At 41.5% G+C, this 23,397-nt stretch overlaps 1 protein-coding gene across 1 annotated transcript in view; it reads right to left on the bottom strand.

The window, feature by feature from the left end:
• Nucleotides 1-2,290: 2,290 nt before the first annotated feature.
• AFG2A (AFG2 AAA ATPase homolog A) overlaps nt 2,291-23,397 on the bottom strand; it is a 328,145-nt gene continuing 307,038 nt past the window's right edge. The window contains exon 16 of the mRNA XM_068543404.1: nt 2,291-3,193. Coding sequence (XP_068399505.1) covers nt 3,017-3,193 — 177 coding nt within the window. The 3' untranslated portion in view covers nt 2,291-3,016. The remainder of the gene's footprint in view (nt 3,194-23,397) is intronic.

Below are 23,397 nucleotides of genomic sequence, written 5' to 3'. Positions count from 1 at the left end.
TTTTACTACATGTCCGCATAAACAACATATTATTTTGCATGCCTTAAACTTTAAATAAATATTGTTAAGTATCCTTCTGAAACATTCTTTTTGCTTTTGAGATTCCTCTGTTTTACATACAGCTTTTTTTTTTTTTTTTCTTTTTTTTAAACTGCCACGGGTACTGTATTGTATGAGTATTCCATAGAAATCCACTCTGTTACTGATGGATATTTAGATTGTTTCCAGTTTCTTACTACTTACAAATAATGGTGCTATGATTTTCTCATTCATTACTTTATTGAATAGCTTGCTCTGAGGTATACACTTGAAGGACTGTTGGGATTATAGGGTTTTCAACATTATTAGACATGCTAGTTGTTTTCCAAAGTGGCTGCACGAGTTTATACTCTGCCAGCAGAGCGTGACGCTCCACCGCTCCACATCCTTTGGGATTATGAACTCTGTAAGCAGGTTTTTAGCTGCTGGAATCCTCTGTGGCCAGGGTGAGGATATATTCCTCCAAGTAGTGCAACTGCTGGTCACCCAAAGGATATTTCTAGCTTGGATTCTGTCTTCATGTTTATTTCTAGGTTTTGAGCTCTGTGTCAGAGTTTGTATGAATTTAAATGCTGAAGCCATGGTCGGGTGAGCCCATAGTCAATCTTTTTTATTCCAAAGCACAGACCAAGTCAAGAGAAGTTCCTTGTGGTCTCCCTGGCCTGTGGGAGGATGTCTCGTCTGCCCTTACACTGAAGGTGTTGGTCTTTAAAGATCTGAACATTATGTACGAGGCTCAGTCACAACTTCCAACATTGTATGGGCTGAAGGGTCTGAGTGGCCGTTAACACCTAAACTCCTTGCTGATGAGGTGGCCATCCTCCTCCCCAGTGCCCAGCCCCAGCCCGAGAGCCTCAGTGTTGGTTCAAGCTTATTGTTCTGGTTTTTCGTTTATTGGCAATGGTATTTAATTTTCCTGTTTAGGCCTTTAGGGATAAGTTTTTCTCTTATTTTCTTGTGCCCCAGCACTTAGAGGGAAGTTACGATCTCCTAATAACTAAAGGGATAATGGGAAGCACAAAAGTAACTTTGAGGTTCTATTTATTTCAATGTGTAAGCCTTATTTTCTAAATCAAGAGAGTCCAACAGAACTTTCTGAGTGATGGAAATGTTCTACAATCTATTCTGTCCAATATGGCAGACACTTGTCACATGTGGCCTTTGAACATTTGAAATGTGGCTAACATGTCTGATGAACTATATTTTTAATGTTATTTAATTTTAGTTAAAATCTCAAATAGCCATGTGACTAGTGACTATTTTATTTGACAGCACATTTATATATATATGTTTTTGGCTGCACCACACGGCTTGTGGGATCTTAGTTCCCAGACCAGGGATTGAACCCAGGCCCTTGGAAGTGAAAGCGTGGAGTCCTAACCACTGGACGGCCAGGGAATTCCCAGCACATTCCTAAATAGTAGTAATATTCTTCGTCCCTTGGGTGGTTTTATGTACTAATAAACCAATGTAGTCTGGGTAAAACCACCTTGCAAATCTACTTTTTAAAAAAAATTATTTATTTTTGTTTATGGTTTTTGCCTGTGTTGGGTCTTCGTTGCTGCACGCGGGCTTTCTCTAGTTGTGGCGAGCGGGGGCTACTCTTTGTTGTGGTGCGCGGGTTTCTCACTGCGGTGGCTCCTCTTGTTGTGGAGCACGGGCTCTAGAGCGCACGGGCTTCAGGAGACGCGGTGCATGGGCTCAGTAGTTGTGGCTCGCAAGCTCTAGGGCGCAGGCTTCAGTGGTTGTGGCGCACGGGCTTAGTTGCTCCATGGCATGTGGGATCTTCCCGGACCAGGGCTCGAACCCATGTCCCCTGTATTGGCAGGCGGATTCTTAACCACCGTGCCACCAGGGAAGCCCGCAAATCTATTTCTGATAGTCAAAGGATGAAATAGCTGAGATGTGATTTCAGAATATCTACCACCACAAAACTGTACAGCCCTGTTATTTTGATAATCAGGTATTTCTCGCCTGACTTGTCTTTCTGGGATTTTTCAAAGATCTACAGTGACTGGGTTTAAGTACACATTCTTTTCATTGCCAGCTTCTGAACTGGAAGTCAACCAATCAATTTCCAACAGCTTTTTCAAGGATATTTATGGAGTATTAAAGTGTCAAGAAATCTCAAGGATAAATAATTTGGAGCATAAATACAGATATTTAGAATGCAACGTAAGACAATATGATCAAGAGTACAAGTTGGTTTTTCTTTGAACTGAAGAAGTTTATTGGTAACCTGGAAATGCATACAAGTTAAAACATGAATACCTCATATGGCTAATTTATAGCATGTTTATGAAAACAAGAAAAAGAAAAAATAAACACAAGTACTTCTAGGTCTGGACTGGGCTTATATTTCCAATTTTTTAAACTTTCAAAGGGCATTATAGTATGTGAAATAACTCTCAATTCTTTTTTTAATTGCCATAAGTACAGGTTAAGAAGGCTAAAGCGAAAATGTTAAGTCTGAATTATAATGAGAACAAATACGTATTTGGAAACAAGGTCACATAAGCCTAGCTGGTGCTTTAGCCATTTCATGGGCTGGCCTTCAAAATTAGAGGTTTGTAAATAATTTTCACCGTGCTTTCACCTACACGCATTTTCTATGTTCTTGTATAAAACCGATGCCCCCAGTTTTGGTATTTGGAAATGCACTGAAATGGATTCTGGAGTAAGGAAAGCATTCCATGGGAGGAATGAACCAGGTCAAATAATGAAAAAGCTAAAAGTTTGCCTTTTAAAACTCAGCCCACATTTCCGGATAAAACTGACTTAAACCCTTGTCCAGAGATTTTTCATGGATATTTTCACTGTTGCCATATGATTCAAAATGTCTATAAGAACTGAAGCCCCTCAATCTAGTCAACATATTTCAGACATTTTGCTTATTAAGGGCTATTCTGACACTCTTTAAAAAAGAAACAAGTTTTCCCTAGAAAGTATTTTTAGCATAATGAATATGTATATTTTCTCAGAGCACGTGCAGCCCACTCTTCTCTTGATAATCTTCATAGAAACGTCTCAATGATTCAGGAAGTCTGGGTGTCACGATGCTCAAGGCTCGAGTAAAGTGTTTTTTCGTAATGCTTTTGGCTTGAATGTCTTCTTCCAGAGCCAGAAGGCCTGCCTCTTTACATACGGCTATAATCTGAAACAATACAAACAAACAAAAACAAAAACAAAAAAAAAAAAAAAAAGGAGAGAGAAAACAATCAACACTGTTTTTTAGAAATGTTAACATTTGAAATATTCATCCGTGGTAACTTCTACAACTATAAGCCTATCCCTAAAATTTATCTTTGGGAGTCATTCCACTTGTCTTCAAAAGGATAAAAAGCAATCACCTTCATTTCAAAACAACATATTAAGTACTGAGATCCAGGAGCGGCAAAAAGATACATGTTATGGCGTTTGCTCTTAAGGAGCTTACAATTGTCAAGGTGGAGCGGACGTGCACGGCGCAGCCCTCTAACACGGGACGACAAAGGATGTCGGGGGTGGGGTGGGGTGGGGGTGGACGGGGGAGAAGCCCAGCGATAAGGGGAGGGCCGCGGAAGGAGGCACTGATGGAGAGTGAGGGCCTGCACAGCAGCACACCTTGTCATAGCACAGAATTTCCACATTCCTTTCAACCTGTGATCTATTACCAACATGTAAAAGCATTTCTTTATGTGCATCTCCTTAATGAGTTCTTAAATCTTAGGAATATCAGATAGAGTTGTCTCCGTTTACTTTGGAGAGCTGCATTAGAACAGAGAAGTGAATTCTGTTTACTCAGCGAGGAAAGCTGGGAGAATTGAAAAGAATCTGGGGAGGGGATGGAGTGGATGCAGAGGGAGGGAGGAGAGAGTGGGCGGTAGGAAAACGGAAGGGAGGAAGGTTCAAGTCTTGAATCCTGAAATGTGCTTTAAGCTCTCCGGACTTCAGACAGCGGAAGCGGGCTGATGCCAGTGTCATTCTAAAGACACATTACTGTGGTGAAAAGAGCTTGTGGGATGAAAAGAGATATTGTGATTTTCAGGGCAACAGGGAAAACAGTGATTGATATTGACTGCACCCTTATATCGGTAAATGAAAGGGCCAGCTGAAACACATTTGTCCAGCCATTCAGCATATTTTCTCTGTTTGTTCACTTACTGAAAAGAGTTCCTCTGCTTATGCTGGGCTAATGGCTGCCAAAGCAGTTTAGTAGCTCTTTAGGGGATTTAGCAGCATGTTTAGGGAGCTTTCAAAAAAACATGCATAGATTTAGATGGCTTTGTCAAATTACGACAATGTAACTGTTAGTTCTGGGCTTCATTAATGAGCACCGAAGTCGACTATAGTGGTTATGCATGTTAATGCTTTTCCAAAAAGAATGGCTACCAACTTGTTGAAGGAAAAAACAAAACTTCTAGGGATCAGTGAAACAACTTCATCACATATTCTGGTGCAAAAAGGGCTACTTGAAAATCAGATGTGATATTTAATAAGCACAATAAAAGCACATAAAACGCCCCCATGGTAAACTGGCTCTATTCTGTTCCAAAGGAACCTTGGGGACCTCCAGAAGGAGGTGAAGGGACCAAGTACGGAGAGCTCAATCCCCTCCTCCCCTCCATCTGAGCAGCACTTCTTTCATCTGTGCAAGAATCTGAAGCGATGGTTGCAAGGCTGAAAAGCAGGAAGAAGAGTCACTGCAAGAGGCACAGAGGACTGAATTTCCTGCTCGCTGGTGCAGTTCTAGCTGCTTCTCTGAGACAGTACAGGAAAGGTTGCCACTGTGTGGCTCCCCCCTCAGGCTAAGCCGAGTAGAGGTTACCACCACTGGGCCAATGCCATGTCTTACACACTTCATACCTGACACTTCCCTCAGAGAATACCGGACCCAGCACATAATGGCTACAAACATTTACTGAACACCTACCATGTGTGCTAGACAATTACTAATGACTTCACTAATTAACTGCTGTGGGACTTGTGCCCCCAGGTTTTGTACACGCAGTGGCCCCATCGCAGAGGTGTATGTGGAGCCTGATGGAAGCACGGCAAATGGAGTGGTGGTGAGCGGCGGGGGAGGGAGGTTGGGTTGGGTTGAGGAAAGGAGGGGAGGCGCAAGGCTGCTTGGAACCTCTCAAAATTCCTGGAATTTGGTTCATGTGGCCGGGTGGCTAATATTGCTGGCACATTTGAGAAAGTGAACCAACAGTCTAGTAAGGCTTCCTCTCTCAGTACACAGTCATCAAACTGGGAGAAGAAGAAATGATTATACTCCTCTAATAACTGGAATCTCAGGTAGCCTAACATGTCAAGGTAGGGAAATGTAGGTAGTGGGAAGAGAGGTCCCTGAGGCCTCGAAGGCTGTCCTTGGGGTCGGCTCCCCTGAGCAATTCCTCTTTGCAGATCAACCTTCCTTCCTTCATATCTGCATCTATAGATTTTTCTCTAAGCTATAAACTGCTCTTTGCCCTTAGCTTCTACGGCAGTGGCAGAGGGGGGCACTGGTGGTGGTCAGAGCAGTAACTGCCATTTGAAAGCTGGACGTTAGTAACTTGGGGCCTTCAGTATATGTTAACATTTCACAATAATTTGCCAACTATATTTAATACTGGCCTGACCCTTAATTAACAATTTCTACAGAATTGTGAGGTATAGAAAACTTGGACAGAGTTTTGACTAAAGCACTAAGAAATGTTTGGATTACACAGAGATGACCTTTAGAATCTCTGGGAGACAATGACAAGGGAAACGGAGCAGCTGAATACTGGTACTCAAGCACCTCATATGAAGTTGTCTTCCCTTGTGTAGAAGGAGCCCAGCTGTTTGCTGTTCTAGGGTGGCTGAGGGCGGCCTGAATTCAACACTTGCTTCAATAAACCTTATCCTGTTTCTTTTTATTTACAAGGGATGCCCTGAAGAACCAGTCAATTAGGCAATCCTTTCTGCCACTTTTATTTTCCTATCATATTTGCTTAGCAATATACAACAAGTAATTGAGAGGAAATAGAACTCTACTCATAATTAACCCGTCACTCATCAATCAACATCCACTGAATGGCTACTCTGCGCAACAACTAGGTGAGGCCAGCTGGAGGGTCCAGAGATGTCCAAGACATAGTATTAAGAAGTACCACTAGCAAGGCAAAAGGAAAGTGCTTTGGTAGGGAAAGAAGGAAGAAATTACTGGTTCATAAACTGGAGTGGGAAAGACAGAATTTAGATATGCACACAGGAAAGGAAGGGGCATTCTGAGCAGAAGAAATAAAGTGAGCAAGGTGGGGAGAAAGAGACCAGGAATTAACAAGGATCTAGCCTCAGTATCCAAAATGGAGGGGGAAAAAAAAGAAAAGAGTAATTCTATCATGAAAATGTCACTAAAAATAACAATGATCGTTTTCAGAAGTCACGTGGGCCATAATGACAGTAAAGGCTAGCCAATGACAGTCATCTCTAATGCTCTAAACCCAAGTCACAAGCAGATGATGTGCTAGCAGCTGACAGAGCATAACTCCTAGAAGATCCTTTGTTTTTATGTTTTTCCCCATAAAAGGGCTTTTTAGTAGAAATTCCAAAAGGAAAAACATTAATCAGATTATTGGTTCTTCTCTCCTAACTCCAATAAGAAGACAGGCCCGGAAATGCAAGTATTCTTAGGAGATCCATTTCATGATGGCTGGTTTCTATTTACCCTGGGTCATTTATTTTGGCGTGAGTTCCAAGATACCATGCTTCCCAAGAAAAGTGCAGCTTTCCTGCTTGTTTTCATGGCCCATGCCAGCATTCCCCTTGACATATTAGTGTCTTTTCAGAGGAAGAAGTACTGCATGATCAAATAGGTTTTAGGTAACACTGTATATACTCTGTCTCCCACAAAGCACAGTAGAATGCTAAAGATTTCTGTGAAGCCTAGCAATGATGATCTGCTTAATTCTTTTAACCTGATGTTTTTCCCACAGAACTTCTAACTGTCCTCTGTTTTTGGCAGAACACCTATAAATGGTTACCTTTAGGGCCACTGCTGACCTTCAGCACGCCCTCTGGGAGGTGCTCACCCACACCAAGCAGCTCAATCTAGGCACAATATGGCTCTTGCCTAGCTTATATCCTTTTTTCTTTTGCTCTCACCTATTCCAGAATCGAGAGAAAAGGGAAAGGGCTGAGCAAGAGAGACTGGAGGAGGACCAGTCTGTTTAACGGAGTCAAAAGGCAGCAGCCACAGCACATACTTGTGCCCTGGACCTGCACGTAGTCCATGCACATTTGTTGAATTGAATTGAACAGTTCCTTAACTATCCACAGATTTTCCCAAAGTGCATGTTATATACATATTTCTAACATTTGGCCAATATCCTGTAATATTTTTACTTAAGTTTCATATGACCTAGACTTTGTCAGTTACATTTAAGTTTTTGGAATGATAAACTCAGTAAGAAAAATTATTTAACACTGTGATATATGTTCATTTTAAGCAAATGTTTCGGTCTGGGGCACTACTTTGAATCTAGTTCTTTCCTTAGGAGCAACAGAAATTTTAGCAAGAATACAAGTATGCCTGTTGGTTTGAGGGATGCTTCCTTAGGTATCAAAATTTGTTATACAGGGACAGGAAATTTTTTCCCGTGTTGTCATGGGGGAGAAAACCGCACTTTAATTGAGAAAGATTCCCCCAAATTTACCAACAATGCAGTAATATGTATTGGTTTAGAGAACTGAAATGGAAGATTTGTTTAAAAAACTGTGCAAATCGTTATCTATTGTCTCACTTGATGAAAGTAATCTGGCATCAGCTAATTACTGAAGACTTTTCTGTATTAAGCTTGGAAAGGTGAGGTCTTTTCAGATAAATGTGCTAATACACCTCTCTATTTGGGAATGAATACTATGGAAGCTGAGAAGAAGGCCCTTCAGTTTAAACTACGACCTTTCTCATTACTCCCTCTGAAGTCTGTAAGAAAGCTGAACGAGGGTATGTATATGTGTATCTGCCTCTACAGTACATACAGGGGCCACACAGCTCATCCTTCTGCTGGCATCACTTCTGAGATCACACGGAGTCTGGGACTGTTTCAGTGGTGGGGGAATTCAGATGAATTTTCCCCATGAGGCCCCAGAAGAACCTCACTGAGGGGTGTAGACGAACATACAAATTTGAGTCACAGACTGTCTGGAATGTTTAACCCGTTTAGAAAGAAAACTCTTGGCACTTAGGCGCCTTAACATCTTTGGCAAAAAGGATTTTGGAGGCTTTCCCCTAATCCCTTCACCATCTTGTCTGTCCTCTTCCCCCAAAGGCTGCAGACTAGATCATTTAAATGAATTTTTAGCCAATTACCAGTTAGGTTGCTTTTGCCATTAGGCTGTAAAAGCAAAATGTCTTGGCTGGCTCTGTAAAGCCAGTGTGCGTTTACAGAATACACAGAGCGTGTATTCTGTGTTGTTTTAAAAAATATATATGTGCTTTGCTGAAAGGTGAAAATGTTATCTGTTTGGGGAAATGAGTAAACAAGACAAAAGACTAGCAGAGTGGGCCTAAGGTCTCACTGTCAGAGCGACTAAGACAGGCTGTGTTTCAGTGGCCGTGACACCCATTTTTTGGTGCCAACGTCACAAATCCTCTTTCCATTCGTTCAGCAGTAATAATAGATCTATCAGATATCTGGAAAATAACAAAATAAGCAGGAAATCTCTATATGAAAGATTTAGGCATATTTGAGATGAGCTCCTAAAAGGTAAGAAAGGAAAAGATTTTCATGAAAATGTTTTGAAATCCTCAAAACAAAGTCACTGAGGAAAACAGTAATTGTTTTCAATTGCTGGAAAAAACGTTAAGTCGGCAGTATAAGCAAAGGGACATATGAGTATGAATTTTCATGCTATGCTTGTCCTCTGAAAAAGCAGTGCCTTTAGAACAACAATACAGCAATAACTGGATTACGTGAGACAACTCCCCCTGTGAGGGGTGTGGGGAGGCAACTTCCCAGGACGAGAAGGCTCTTGACCATTGAACCTTGGGAAATCTAATTACCTCACTTTTAAATGCAAAAGGGCAAAAGAGGCAATTGTGCAGAATTCTGAATGCCACGAAGAGTAAGAACAATGTCTTACTTCACTGTGGAAAAAAACCCGAAACCTCTTATACACAGCCTAGGGTTCTTTCCCTCAATCCACGAAACAAGAAGAGTTTAAACAGGTGGCTCAGCTTTGTGAAACAGAAACAGGCCTTATTGCGAAAATTAAAACCAACATGGTTTCTAAACAGGCAGCGGCAATTTTTTAAAACGACGTGATTAAGAATGACAGTCAAGGCAAAAACTGTTTACCAAAAACTAATCAACAGGAAGGAAAACCTGAAGATGTCGGGCACTATTTTGGGTATTCATTCCTCCTGTGCGGTGACCCTTCCCTTGTTCTTTTCAGCTTCACAGCAGCACTACCTGTTTTCCCGGTGCACTGAGATGAGGAACCCAATAAAACTTCAAGCACAGTCATTTCCATTCCAGATAAGGCCTGGGTAGTAATCTGCCCTTCTCTTCTATTGACTGTAAACAGATTACGACAACGACAACAGGAACACGTACCCTTGAGGGCATGTAAGCTTGGGAAGAAGGGCTGCCGCTCCAAGTAGGCCTAGGAGCTGCTCACTTCCAACAGGGGCGCTGAAATTCTAACGTAACCGCCACCACTAAGCTCCTAACTACCTCTCAGAGCTTATCCGGATCCTCCAAAAAAACGGAAGGGTAACAGGCTTCTGAAGGTGGCTTAAACAACCAACTGAAGTTCCGTTTGGTTCCCATCACCCCATTCTGCAGGCACAGAGTGTACTCAGATCTGTGGAGAAAAAGAAGTCAGTGATTTTAAATGTGCCAGAAGAGGACGCTTATTTATAGGGAGACCTTAGATGATAAAAAAGTGGCTCCGGAGAGCTGAGTTCATTTACCTAGTTTAATCAGCACATGTCAGGGCTGCTTTTTAAAGAATTCATAGGAAAACTACAACTGCATCCTAGGGACAGTCATTTATGGGTACAAGGACATGGCCATGCATGAGTAGGTGAACTGCACAGTACAGAGTAGACTACATGGGGAGATGGAGCTGGAGAAGAGAGACGCCCCCAAGCCCTTCCTTGGGCAACTACACGCTGGATCCACGCAGAGGCAGAGCTCCCCTCTCTGCGCCGCTCCTGATGTTTGGCGCCAAGAAAGCTCGCCTTCCAGTGAGGCCTAAATGTGCTTTTCAGCTTCTTTGTATTTCAAGTGTACTAAACAGCTTTAAAGAATTCACCGAAAGAAATGCTCTGCAGTGCTTTTAAAGGTCTTAGGTATTTTCAAGAAAGTGGTTTTGTTAAAAGCATCTTCTGTCTGGAACACCTGTGCCCTGTTGCGCTTAACTGGGCTGCAGCTGGCGCTGACTGCGGCGAGGGGCGGGGGACACGGTGCGTGCTCAGCTCCCCGCCCCCTCGCTTTTCTTTTCACTTTCACAGCCCCGCGACCTCCTTCCCCTACGTGTCTGAGGGATTAGGAGCCCAGTAGAGAGTGGAGTCCTGCTGTTTGCGAACAGCCTGCACTGGAGGTGCTTCAAGGAGGAGGCTACCTGGGAGATTATGTGCTCACGCGGACGCCGAGGGCCCATTCTCCCCAGCCCCATTGAGACGCGGTGAAAGGTGGCTGAATGGCCGAGCCTCACAGATGTGACTGAAGGGAGCGCAGCAGGCTCCTGGCCACAGAGCCGCAGATGGAGTCAGACTGTCACAGGCACAGACACGGCCAGGGGTGCCCCGAACTGCCAAGAACGCAGATCAGAGCGCAGAACAGCGCCAGCCGGGGAAGGGAACTGGAGGGAAGCAAGCGGCGTTTATTTCAAGTTCTTTAAAATACCACCTCACCGAGCGTGGGAGGCTAGACGTGAGGATTCTGGAGGGCAAGTTTCAGATTTAAGGAATCGCCTAACTACTGCCCTTGGATTGTCTGCAAAATAAGCTTTATGATACGAATCCATCTGGGTTTATGTTAAGATCATACAATCTAGAGTGCCATACAGAGTACAGAGTCAAAAGAAAAGAATTTCTAGAAGCCTAGTGATGTTAGAGAAGGGGGAAAAACCCCTGGGTTGCTTAATTTTGCTGATGTAAGTTATTATGAGGTCTCTAAAATATATAGCTGAAGTATATGTACATCCAGTCATTATTACTTGCATGGAGAAACCCATAATAGTTTTTGTTTTTTAAAAATTTACAAATGAATTGGTCATCCCACAGAGGGAAAGAGCTGGGGTTTTTATTCTTATTGTTTCTACAACCATCTGCAGCTGTGGGAACTTTAAAAGTTTCTAACATTAATTGAACCCATAACAAGAAAGAAAGGAGTATTGTTAGTTTGGAAAAAGAACACGCCAACTGGTATGGGCATAGAGAGAACAAGAACCTCGTGGTAGGGAAGGAGAGGGGTGAGAAGGCAAACAGATGTTGGGAGGCCTCCATTCATTCATTTATTCAACATATCTTTACTGACCACCTACAAGGTTCCAGGCCCTGGGGAACAGAGCAGTGAAGAAAACGAAGTCCCACCTTCATGCGACAAGATTGTGCAAAGTACTGGTTTAACGTGCTCACCCTTCAAGGTTCAGTGTGACTGTTTCCACTGAGAGGCGCTCCCAGCGGCAACTTCACTACCTCCCCACGCCTGGCTGCTTTAGGACCCCTTGGCTTATGGTCTGGTAGCAGCCTGTACTACGGTTCTGTCATATCACAATTGTCAGGTAGAGAGTTATTAGTGGTAAATGTCTGCCTCCTCACTAGATTACAAGTTCCATGTAGGCTCGCCAGCCTTGGCCCTGCTGTACTCCCAAAACGTACCAAGCCCCTTGACCTTCGGGAGTCTACAAAAAGGTCTACTGCTGAGCTCATCTCTGAACAGAGATATAAAGTGGTTTTTACATTTTTTTTGTTTTAAATACACACAAACACACATACACATGCAGCTCTTGCTGTGACAACTGCAGCCAAGATAACTGCCTACCGTAGACTAAAAAAGCAATAGTGTCTGGGGCACAATGGGTCATCCTAGGTGTGTATTTGTGAGCCCGTGCGGGGCGTGCTGATGACCAAGTTACGCTCAGAAGGCTACTGAAGCCCTGCAAGAGGCACCAAACTTTGGGTAAAAAGCACTTAGGAATGGGAGAGCTAGGCCCCCCGCAAAGAGGAGAGAAGAGCACAACAGGGGATATTCTAGGGAGAGGAGACCAAGCAAAGTTCAGCTAGCTCCAGGACTCCTCTCGAAGTCTGGAGGGTTGGATCCTCCCTGCCAGTGTTGTGGGAGATTGGGAAGCAGTGGCTGGGGGAGGGTGTAAGCAGGGGTGTTAAGCCACTTTTAATATACCCCGTGTTTCATCATCTGTCAACCGTCTTCACTGCAAACTCCCACATCATGCCCCACCAACACACACAGAAAAATGCCTCCTTTGAAACTCTAGAGCTTTGGGGATGCTCTGGGCAGCCTTCCCTGGATCTTGTCTAGCTTGGGATTCTGGAGTCTGACCACAGAATGGAGGATTCGGGAGTTAGTACCTTTTACGCCTTCTTTTTTCTTTTTTTGAGATATAATTGACATAGAACATTACATTAGTTTCAGGAGTACAACATAATGGTTCACTATATGTATATGATGTGAAATGATCACCACAATCAGTTATTTCTTTTTCCTGTGATAAGAACTTTTAAGATCTACTCTCCCTGCAACTTTCAAATTCACGATACAGTGTTATTAACTATAGTTACCATGCTGTGCGCTACGCATCCTCAGGACTTACTTATTTTATAAGTGGAAGTTTTACCTTTTGATTGCCTTCACCCCCCACACCCATATAATATATATAATGAACTTGTTTCTCCTTTCCCATCCTCCGAGCAGCTGCAGGCTGGTCCTGCTCAATCAGCAGCCTTGCTTGGCATCCTTAAAGTCATTTTAAAGAGTATGGTATGGTGTTAATGGCTATCTGTGTTAAATAGAAAAAAATGACTTGACAATACTTAGCTAGCTAAGGGGCATCTGAAGACAGGTCCCAGTGAGCAAACGCTAAGTATACCGTTAGCTCATGACAGGGAGTGAGAAGACAACATGATTATTTATCTTACACTTATTTTACAGATGTCATTCTCATTGACAGTAGTATTGTCCTGAAAGAAAGGAAAGCTCTTCTTTCCCAATAGCATATAAATAAATAAAAATGGATTTATATTAAGTGATATCACCAGCAAATAGGATACTCTAAAACACCTAACAGTATATATTCACATATCTTCTGTACTTTTACATTTTTAAGGTGGTCTCTGTTTCCTCTGACAGATAATCCTTATGTTGCTTATTAGCCATTTGTTTAGAAGCTCACATTATATTATTTTGTTTTAAACTCAAATAATAATAAAGCAACACTGTCTTACTTGTTACATGAACTGGATGCTATTTCAAGTATTACTTCACCAGTTTTGTGTGTTTATTGGCTATATAAGAAAGATTTATTTATTTATTTATTTATTTTTTGGCTGTGTTGGGTCTTCGTTTCTGTGCGAGGGCTTTCTCTAGTTGTGGTGAGCGGGGGCCACTCTTCATTGCGGTGTGCGGGCCTCTCACTATCGCGGCCTCTTTTGTTGCGGAGCACAGGCTCCAGACGCGCAGGCTCAGTAGTTGTGGATCACGGGCTTAGTTGCTCCCCGGCGTGTGGGATCTTCCCAGACCAGGGCTTGAACCCGTGTCCCCTGCACTGGCAGGCAGATTCTTAACCACTGCGCCACCAGGGAAGCCCCCTATAAGAAAGATTTTTAACCTAGGGTCCTTGGATAGCTAGATGGGTCTATGAATATTCTGAAACCTATGAACACTTTTATATGTAGAGAGACGGTTCAAAGCTTTCATCATATTCTAAGAAGGAACCATAACCCCAAAAGGGTTAAGAACTACTGCTCTATAGTAACTACCCTTAAAATCCTTTTTTTTTTTTTTTTTTTTTTTTTGGCTGCGTTGGGTCCTCGCTGCCGCGCGCAGGCTTTCTCTAGTTGCGGCGAGCGGGGGCTACTCTTTGTCGTGGTGCGCGGGCTTCACTGCACTGGCTTCTCTTGTTGCCGAGCATGGGCTCTAGGCGTGGGCTTCAGTAGTTGTGGCTCGTGGGCTCTAGAGCGCAGGCTCAGTAGTTGTGGCGCACGGGCTCAGTTGCTCCACGGCATGTGGGATCTTCCCGGACCAGGGATCGAACCTGTGTCCCCTGCATTGGCAGGCAGATTCTTTATTTTTTTTTTTTTAAATTAAATTTTGTCATTTCTATCATCTATCTATCTATCTATCTATCTGTCTATCTATCTATCTATGGCTGTGTTGGGTCTTCGTTTCTGTGCGAGGGCTTTCTCTAGTTGTGGCGAGCGGGGGCCACTCTCCATCGCGGTGTGCGGGCCTCTCACTACCGCGGCCTCTCTTGTTGCCGAGCACGGGCTCCAGATGCGCAAGCTCAGTAATTGTGGCTCATGGGCCCAGCTGCTCCGCGGCATGTGGGATCTTCCCAGACCAGGGCTCGAACCCGTGTCCCCTGCATTGGCAGGCAGATTCTCAACCATTGCGCCACCAGGGAAGCCAGGCAGGCAGATTCTTAACCACTGTGCCACCAGGGAAGTCCCTTCAAATCCTCTTAAATCCTATGACTCCTTCATTGTAATATCTATCTTCCCCTTTCCAGATGACTTAGGCCAGAATGCAACTGGGCTAGAACTACCACAGCTGGGGAGTACAGAAGTTACAAAGCAGAGTTGATCATAGTAAAGACAAGTAGTTTTTACTTTCTTAGACCTTCCTCTTGTACCCTAGAACAATTCAACAACTGCCTCTAGGTATAACTAAGTGCTTATTTAGGTCTTTATTGACATGAAGAGGAACTAAAGATCTATATCCTATTTCATTTATTGAAAAAAAAAAAAAGGTAGGATAAGAAGACACTAAGACCGCAAATTTAAGCGTATTAGTTAAGGAATACAAAACCCAAGTTCCCAAGTTAAGATTAGCATTTACAAGTAGCACGTATTAACTATGTGTAATTTTAGATTACCCATTAAGTGAATTTTTAAATTTAAATATATGTAGCTTTTGATGTTTGGTAATAACATTACACACTGGGGTATTTATAAACTGAGGAAGTTGTTTCCTTATCTGAAAAACTATCTGGCCTGTTGTCTTATAAGGAGCGAGATGCACTTTGAACTATTTCTTGAATGTCCATTAAAAAGGAAAAAAAAAAAAGATCTCTGATTTTATTGATTTAAAAGCCAGTAGTAAGATACAGTGCTTGCCTTTTAACAATTAAAAAATTATACATGTAATATAACTTAAAAAGAAATTACAAATACTTGTAAAAAGCCACATTGGCTAATCATTTTCATTACCGTTACTCTTAATCCAGATGCAGAGGAAGAATAAAGATGATTCAGTTTATGAAGGCTTTAACCAAAACATTCACGTTTTTTTCTTCTGATCATTAAGTCCATTACTTAACGGCCTATGAAACTTAAACATTCTTTCTTAACTACTGTTACCTAAACTCCTTTATAAGAATTCTAATGAGAGAACAAGATTTGTGACAAGTTCAGCAATGAAAAGAGCCAGAAAGTCTCCATTTGTAAAGAATAAACTAAAAACTGTGAGAAAGGCCATAAAAGCAATCCACAGATATGGAAAGGGTTGTGGAAAAAGGAGAACAGATGAAACTACTTGTTGATAATGAAGAAATCACATTCAACATTTTTTTAATTTAAAAGATGTATTAAATTGTCACTTGGTGGGATTGGTTTGTTATCAGAAATGCAACAGTTGGTATATTTAAGGAGCTAATGGTGAATTTTTAAAGCATAGATTATTCATCTATAGTTTTTAAAATCTAAAATGTAAAATTTAGTGAATTTGAGTATGTCTATTTAGTAAATCTCATGACTGTACCCATACATTTTACCTCATCATTTTAAACTAACCATCAAATTTCTAACCATCAAAAAACGTATCATTGGAAAGAGACCAGTAGATATTTCTAACTGAACAGAATTTTTTTTCATGGAGGTGAGTCAACTGGACACAAGGGGATTACGATACAATGGAAACTATTTTGCAATCTTAGTCAATGTATTCTCTATTATGAATGATAAAATATACACATAAAAGCACCCTATAATGTTGTAAAGAGGAGCAAGTGCCAAGAATTTCCTCTTAAGGGCTGTACTTTTTCACTTGGAGATCTAATCACGAAACTTAAGATAGGCTACACCTTGGTAACAAGCACCTCCGTTTTATTGTGCTGGCATCTAACTGGAAATAAACCCATACCATCTTTGATACAGTGTGTTCAAATATCTTCTGTACATATTTTATAATTACACTGAAGAATGTGAGAGTCAGGAGAAATTCTGAGTTATTTTACAGGTCTGTCCTGCTCTCCCCCACCAACTCTGTTCTCTTTGAAATAAAATATCTACATTCAAACACCCACAACCCCCCTCATCTGCAGATGCAATATTAAGTCCACAAGATGTAGCATGAGTTTAAGCACTATATTAAAGTGTGAAGTATATTTTACTATCATTAGTTCGAAGCCCAGCATTTGTAAATCTTTTAAAATTAACTAGGCTGTTAAGATCCCATCACTCTGGCAGCAACCCAGCATAGCTGTGCCTTTAACAAAAGAATTCTGTAATAAAACGAGATTTTACATGCTGAAACAAAATATTTTAAACCATCTTTCTGCCAATTGCTCATTTTAGTAATATTTGTGGAATTTAAACCACCCCCCCCAACACATATACAAATGTTCCCAAGGAAGATTATGCTAAATTTTGGGTTAACCTCAGAATTGCTAACTTTTTATATCAATCTTTTAATGAACACTTTTATTTTCTTTAAGAAGAAACCCAAGTCTTGAAAAGACTTTAAGGCACGTATTCTTTAATTGCCGTAACAAACACGACCAGGCTAACTTTAATCAACAGGGACTAATGAGTAGTTTTCACACTACATATGTGAACGCCTCTTAGCAAGGTGGATTAAATTCTGCCTCAGCTTCTCTTATGTCTCCAAATATTTGCAATCATTTGTGACATCTGCTGTATATTAGTTCTTGACTGCTAGGGACAGAAACTCAATTTGAACCAAAAGGGGAAATTCATTATAAGGATATTATTGGATCTAACAGAACCTGAGGACAGTAGTGTGGCTGGGCCTCAACAGACCACCTGGACTGGTTCTCTGTCCACGATTTTGATCTATGCTTCTCTGTGTACTTCGCCTTTATTTCTCTCTCACTACAGAGTGGTTTTCTCCACGTGGTAGAAAACACGACAATGCACAGTTTCTATGTTTTATATCTTACAGCTTTAGCCACCAGAGAGTCCTCATATTCTCATTTTAGTAACCAAAACTCCTGTGGCATGTCTCCGAGTGGCTTGGCCCAATCACTGTGGCTGGGGAAAGGGCATTATGATAGAGCCAAATTCAGGTAGGTCATTTCCTTTGCACCATATCAACCATGTGTGTGTTGTCACGTTGTGATGACAACTCTGTAGTTTTTTGGGGGGCGAAGGTGAAGATCCTTGGGACCCTGGAAGTATAGGCGACTGGAGCAGGCCTATGTTGGCTGGTTGAAGGAACGAGAGAGAGAATGTTAAAAAGTGTCCTCTATTCTTCTCTATGTATATGTAACCTTGCGTTACTTATGCATTGCTTCGAATGCTGTCTTGGCAACACATTATCAAAACGTTCTGCTGAAAAGGTGCCAGATGGACCTCGTGCCCAGAGTGCAACTGCCTCCCTGCCAACCATACTTCCAAAACAACGGTGCTCAGCATACCTCAGTGGGGCCAGTTGCTTCTAGCTGCCGTTTTCTGAGATCATGCTGCTCATTAGGGGTCCAGATAACCTTCTGGGCTGTACAACTGATTTTCGGATCACAGGTTATCATCCAAAATATGATAAAGATGGAGCTCCAGTGGCACCATCAGTTAGCACGCGGTACTTATACAAAATATGATAAAGTTGAAAAACCTCAAGGTCCAACTTCTTTGGTAATGATTATGGAATCCACAGGAAAACTTAAAGCTAGTTTTTTTTTTTTTTTTTTTAAAGCTAGTTTTTTGAATGATGATTCTAACACAGGTCATGGTCAAAGACAGATGTTATCTTTGTGTTAAATCCATTCTCTTTCTTAGCAACTAGAGAAGTCTCAATGAAAATCAGAAAAGAAAGCAAACAAAAACTCAACTTCCTTTGTGGGGGGAGGGGTGATATAAGCTAATAGATTACAAAGCTCGAGTCTGGGGCTGTTCAGTTTGGAAGTTAATGGAAATTTTATTTGGAGACTAGTCCCTAAATTCACTTAAAATTGTGCATGTAACTAGAACCGCGTGTTGACAAGACTTAAGGAGGGGAAGAATGAAATGGACAGTATTCCAAGTTTGGAAAACTTTGCCTTAATTCTGCCATTCTAAGTGTCTGAAAAATGATTTTAAGTGTCTTTCACACCAGCTCCACCCCACTTTGTAAACTTGACCAACTCTTTCTCTTGAGAATAGAGGTGAAAGGGGAGATAGATGAGATTGAGTCCTCAGTGAACATTTAAGGAGAGAATCATATTATATTTTTTCCCCCTCTCACTTAAACATTTTTTTTAACTAGGAAAAACTCAAACATATACAATAGTAGAGAGAATAATGTACAGCGAACTCTCATTCACCTGTTACCTGGATTTCTCTGTCAAGATCATAATCCAATGGTAAATCCTCGGTTCTCAACTTACTTGATCTATCATTTGATATCAATCACCCCCTCCACTTTCTTCAGCTGGACACTGGAACACCTCACTCTCTTCACTCCAGCTACCCTGGTTTCCTGACTATTCTTAAACATGGAGAAAGCTCAGTCTTGCTCAGATCGCTTGCTCTTGTTGGTCCCCTTCTGGAATGCTCTTCTCTTGGATAACTAACTGCACAGTTCACTTACCTCAGGTCTTTACTCAGTTGTCACCTTTTTTAGTGAGATTTTCCCTGGCCACCTTCATTTAAACCTGTGGCCTCCTCCCTATAATCCTTTTTTCCTTTCCTGCTTTATTTTGCTCCTCCTCTGTTACTGTCATCTAATATATTACATTTTAACTTATTTTGTTGATGTCTTCTTTCTCCTCACAAAAATGAAGACCACAAATAGTACAGCCTTTTGTTTATTTTGTTTGTGCCTGGAAACTTACCTGGCAAATAGTAGTTGCTCAGTAAATATATGTTGAATGAATGAATGAGGACAAGTCTGATATTTGACTTAATGTTAACTAAAGTTAGGACTTTAGTCCTAACAGTTTGGTTTTTTACCAAATGTGGAATTTATGCCTTAGATCAGGTGCTGTATTTATCACTTTACATTGTTTATACTGCTTAGGCAGATTGTTAAGACTTAAAAAACAAAAATACAAAACAACTTATCCCACAAACTTCAGAACCAATGAACCTTTATGCTCATGTTCTAATCTAGATTCAGTAGAGCTAGCTTTGACTACTATTGATTTCAAGTGTGCTTTTGGCCAGCCTTCCACAAAATGGGGCTGCCCTAAATACCTAGTAACCAAATAAAAACAGAGATTAAGTAGAGATTAGAGCTAAATGGAATGTGAAATAAAGCTCTCAGTTGTGATACTACTTTATATTCCCGAGTGGTTGCAAATAATTCCTGAAAGTATTCGAAGTGTAAATTCAGTCTGTCCATTGGCCACCCCCTCCCTTCCCTGACCCCATCACTACCCTAACCCAGGGTTCGCTGGAGAGGTAGGCTTAACTCAGGTGAAGCACACCTGGTTCAAAGCTCTGAGAACACCACCCAATACTGAGCTCTGCAAAACTGCAGCTCCAAAAAGGCTTTCTGACTGATGAACGCCTGATCAGGGGAGATCTTAGTGACTTTCGGTTGCTGGTACTTTTAAAAAGTACTCCACGTGAACTTATGCTGTTTTCCCAAGGCCTCAATGCCTGCCTGATCTGTCAGTCAAATCCACTAGCTTCAGACTCCCCCGTTATAGAAGTTCAGTTCAGCAACAGTACAACAACTCTTCTTCTACTTTCTCCTTTAAAAATCATCAGCAGAACCTGTTCTACATTCCTGGTCCTCTGAACAACAAAGCAGTTAGAGGTTATTGTAACCAGGATAATGTGTGATCTGTGAAGAAGTGATGCTTCTGAGAAGCAGAAAGTCTGCTTTCCAGAAATACGTTTAGAGACAGAAAGTAAGGGTTTTGTAAGGAAAAACATAACAGAAGAAGAAAAACTGCTAGTTATATAAGCCAAAAAAACTGCAGTTGGCTTTGATTTTATGTCAGAAAGTATAAAATCAAAAGACAGAAATACTTTAATGTAAGAAACATTAAATATATATTAATTTACCTTATTTTAAATATTTTACTACTGATAGCATTTGTGTATCAAATACAAAGTAGTTTAGTAGTTTTTTTTCAAAAATAAGAATTATTTCAGACTAGCTCTAAATATATAGGTCCTTAAGTCTCTGAGAAATTAAAATGCAATAATTTTAGAGGCTAGTTTCAAGATTCAGTGTGACAAAATATAACAACAGGCAGAGACTTTTCAGTATGCTAATATTTGATGGAAATATGAAGATATAGCTACAAACATACCAGCTCTGAATCCCAAGCACACTGTGAAGCCAGTATTTCTTTAGGGGAGCAGAAGGGCTAGTCTATTCAACTCAATTCATTTAGGAAAACCTATGCACAAGTCATTGTTCAATGCTCTTGGGAAGGGAATATAAAGACAACCTGTAGGAGCCTAGAATTCAGAAGGGAAAATAAGACAATTGAGTAAATGCTTTTCAGAAAGTGAAATAACTGACATATGAGAAACCTAAGATGCAGGCGCGGGAGAATAATATTGATGCTGCTGATAACAGTTACCACTACTACCGTCAGCACCACCACCAGTACCACTACTGATGGACTCCCAAATGTTCTAGATCTTCACATGTCTAATCCATCCAACAGTCCAGTGAGGTAGGCAGCATTCCCGCTCCCCCACAATTTATACATGCAGACACTGACATTTAAAGCATTTAGGTAAGTTTGCCCAATATCACACAATCAGGTAAGTGGTGACCCCAGTACCTTTGCTCTAAGTATATCAGGCTGCCCCCCACCGCAGCTCGGACGAGGAAGAGAAAATATCTACATCAAAGAGGAGATCCCTTGGTAATGAGCTTTAAACGAATGTGAGAACGTGAAAACGCTGGTGTTGGCAGCGAGGCACTCCACGGGAAGGCACACTCCTGAGCAAGGCACAGAGGTGGCACAGTGTGGGCTGTATTCAGAGACTCAAAAGTAGTTTCACAGGACTGGGGTGGTTTTCAAAGTATGCTCCTTGCTGCCTCCAGGTTCTCCTCAAATGTCTGAGGTACTGAGGAAGGATGAGAAGGGAAAGGCTAAGAGTGTAGGGGAAGAAGTGATCCAGGGAACAGAACCTGGGGAACACTCCGGCTTAGTGTGATACAAGGAGAGAGTCTGTAAAGACAGGAAGAACTACAGGAATCTAAGAGCGTTCACAGGAAAACCAGAAGAGCAGTTCAGGAACGGGGTGTGAATTCTGGCAGACGGAGCAGAAAGGCCAGGCAAGCCGAGCACTTCCGAGCTGGTTACTGGGCTGGAGATGAGGAAATCCTGGGTGAGATCAGCTCAGCAGTGTGGAGGGAGGGAGGGGCCAGGCTGCCAGGGTTTGAAGAGTGAGTTAGGAGTGAGGAAGTGGAGGGAAGAGGTGTGCCAGACTTCTAAGGACTTTGGTGCAAAAAGGAGACAGGCTGTAACCTAAGAGTAACGATGATCTAAGGAAGGTTTAAAAAGGAATACACTATCCAAAAGTGGATGTAAAACAAGAAATGGTATTTCCAGAGTTAATTTTTAATTTCCTGAGTCCACTGCCGTTAAGAATTTCAAACCATTTTGGCATTCATATCCTGGCATGCGTATGAACTTAATTGTGGAGATAAACTGCAGTAGCAGCTCAGACAGAAACCAAAAATCCTCTGTAAAATTACTGGAATGGTTACATTAAGTTCTCCTCAAACTTCTAATCCCCCAATTTCAACTATAACATAATGGTTAGAGGTCTTTCCGCCAGTGGGTAAAGACAGGTGCCCCAAAATGTAGCACAGAAAAGTTTGTTAGATGAACACTAGCACACAAAAAACCTACTAACACATACAACGTGGTTATTCAAAAACTTCAGATCTTTTCCACTGTCAAATAATTTTCCTTTGTGTTCATGTTTTATTTGCTTTACCTTAAGTCACCCCCTAATCAGGCTGACATCTACTACTGATGATTATATTAGACCTAAAAGTGTTCTTAAACAAATGAAAAATACTGACTTCCATTCCTGAAAGCCCTGCTTCCAATTTTCAGGAGGAAATTAAATAATGTATAAATCAAATACTGGGCCTAAGCCCAGACAGCTGAACATCGTTTTGTCCTTTCAAGGCAAAGAGGAAGTGTCTGCTATGGCAGGGACATGCCAAGAGAAATAAAGCTTAACCTCAGCCCCATGTGAAAGTGATTTTAGATAATCGGGGGTGTCTACAAATAGGTTAAAAATGGGACCACATACTAACAGGGAACTTTCCACGGAAGTTAAAAAATGTATCAAGCTCCAACCCCCACCTTAAAAACAAACTACGTTTGGGAAATGGCATGGCCTTAGAAATTCTATATAAAGGCAGTAGAGGAAAGGGAAAGTACACAGGGAGCAGACAGTTGACAAGTCAAAGGGAAATTAAAACTTGTTTCCGCTTAGCATTTACTGTAGGCTCACAATTTGATTTCTTTGTAACTGCAATTGCCAGATTCAAAATGATATATGCATGTGAAGAGGAAGGAAAAGAGGGGGAGGAAGGGAGGAAAGGAGGGCGGGAGAGAGGGAGGAATGACTATGAACATGAGTGTGTGGGTAGAGTGGCAGATGGTGAAAAATCTTTAGATCAGGGACCACCAAATTTATTCTGCAAAGGGCCAGAGAGCAAATATTTTAGGCGTTGTGGAGAACACGGGCCCTCCTGTAACTATTCAAATCGCTCTTGTCGTGTGCAAGCAACCATAGGCAGTATGTAAATGAATGAGTTGTGGCTGTGTGCCAATACAGTTTTATGGACATTGAAATTAGAACTTCATGTTTTTTCCTCTGCTTTTGATTTTTCTTCAGTCACTTAAAAACGTAAAACTGTTCTTAGCTTATGGGCCTTACAAAAACAGATTGTGGGACATATCTGACCTGCAGACTGTAGTTTGCTGACCCCCCTGGTTTAGATAGAATATTCCTAT

Source organism: Eschrichtius robustus, chromosome 4 (assembly GCF_028021215.1).
Source record: "Eschrichtius robustus isolate mEscRob2 chromosome 4, mEscRob2.pri, whole genome shotgun sequence".
In the NCBI taxonomy this organism is placed as follows: domain Eukaryota; kingdom Metazoa; phylum Chordata; class Mammalia; order Artiodactyla; family Eschrichtiidae; genus Eschrichtius; species Eschrichtius robustus.
This window is presented reverse-complemented; position numbering and strand designations above follow the sequence as displayed.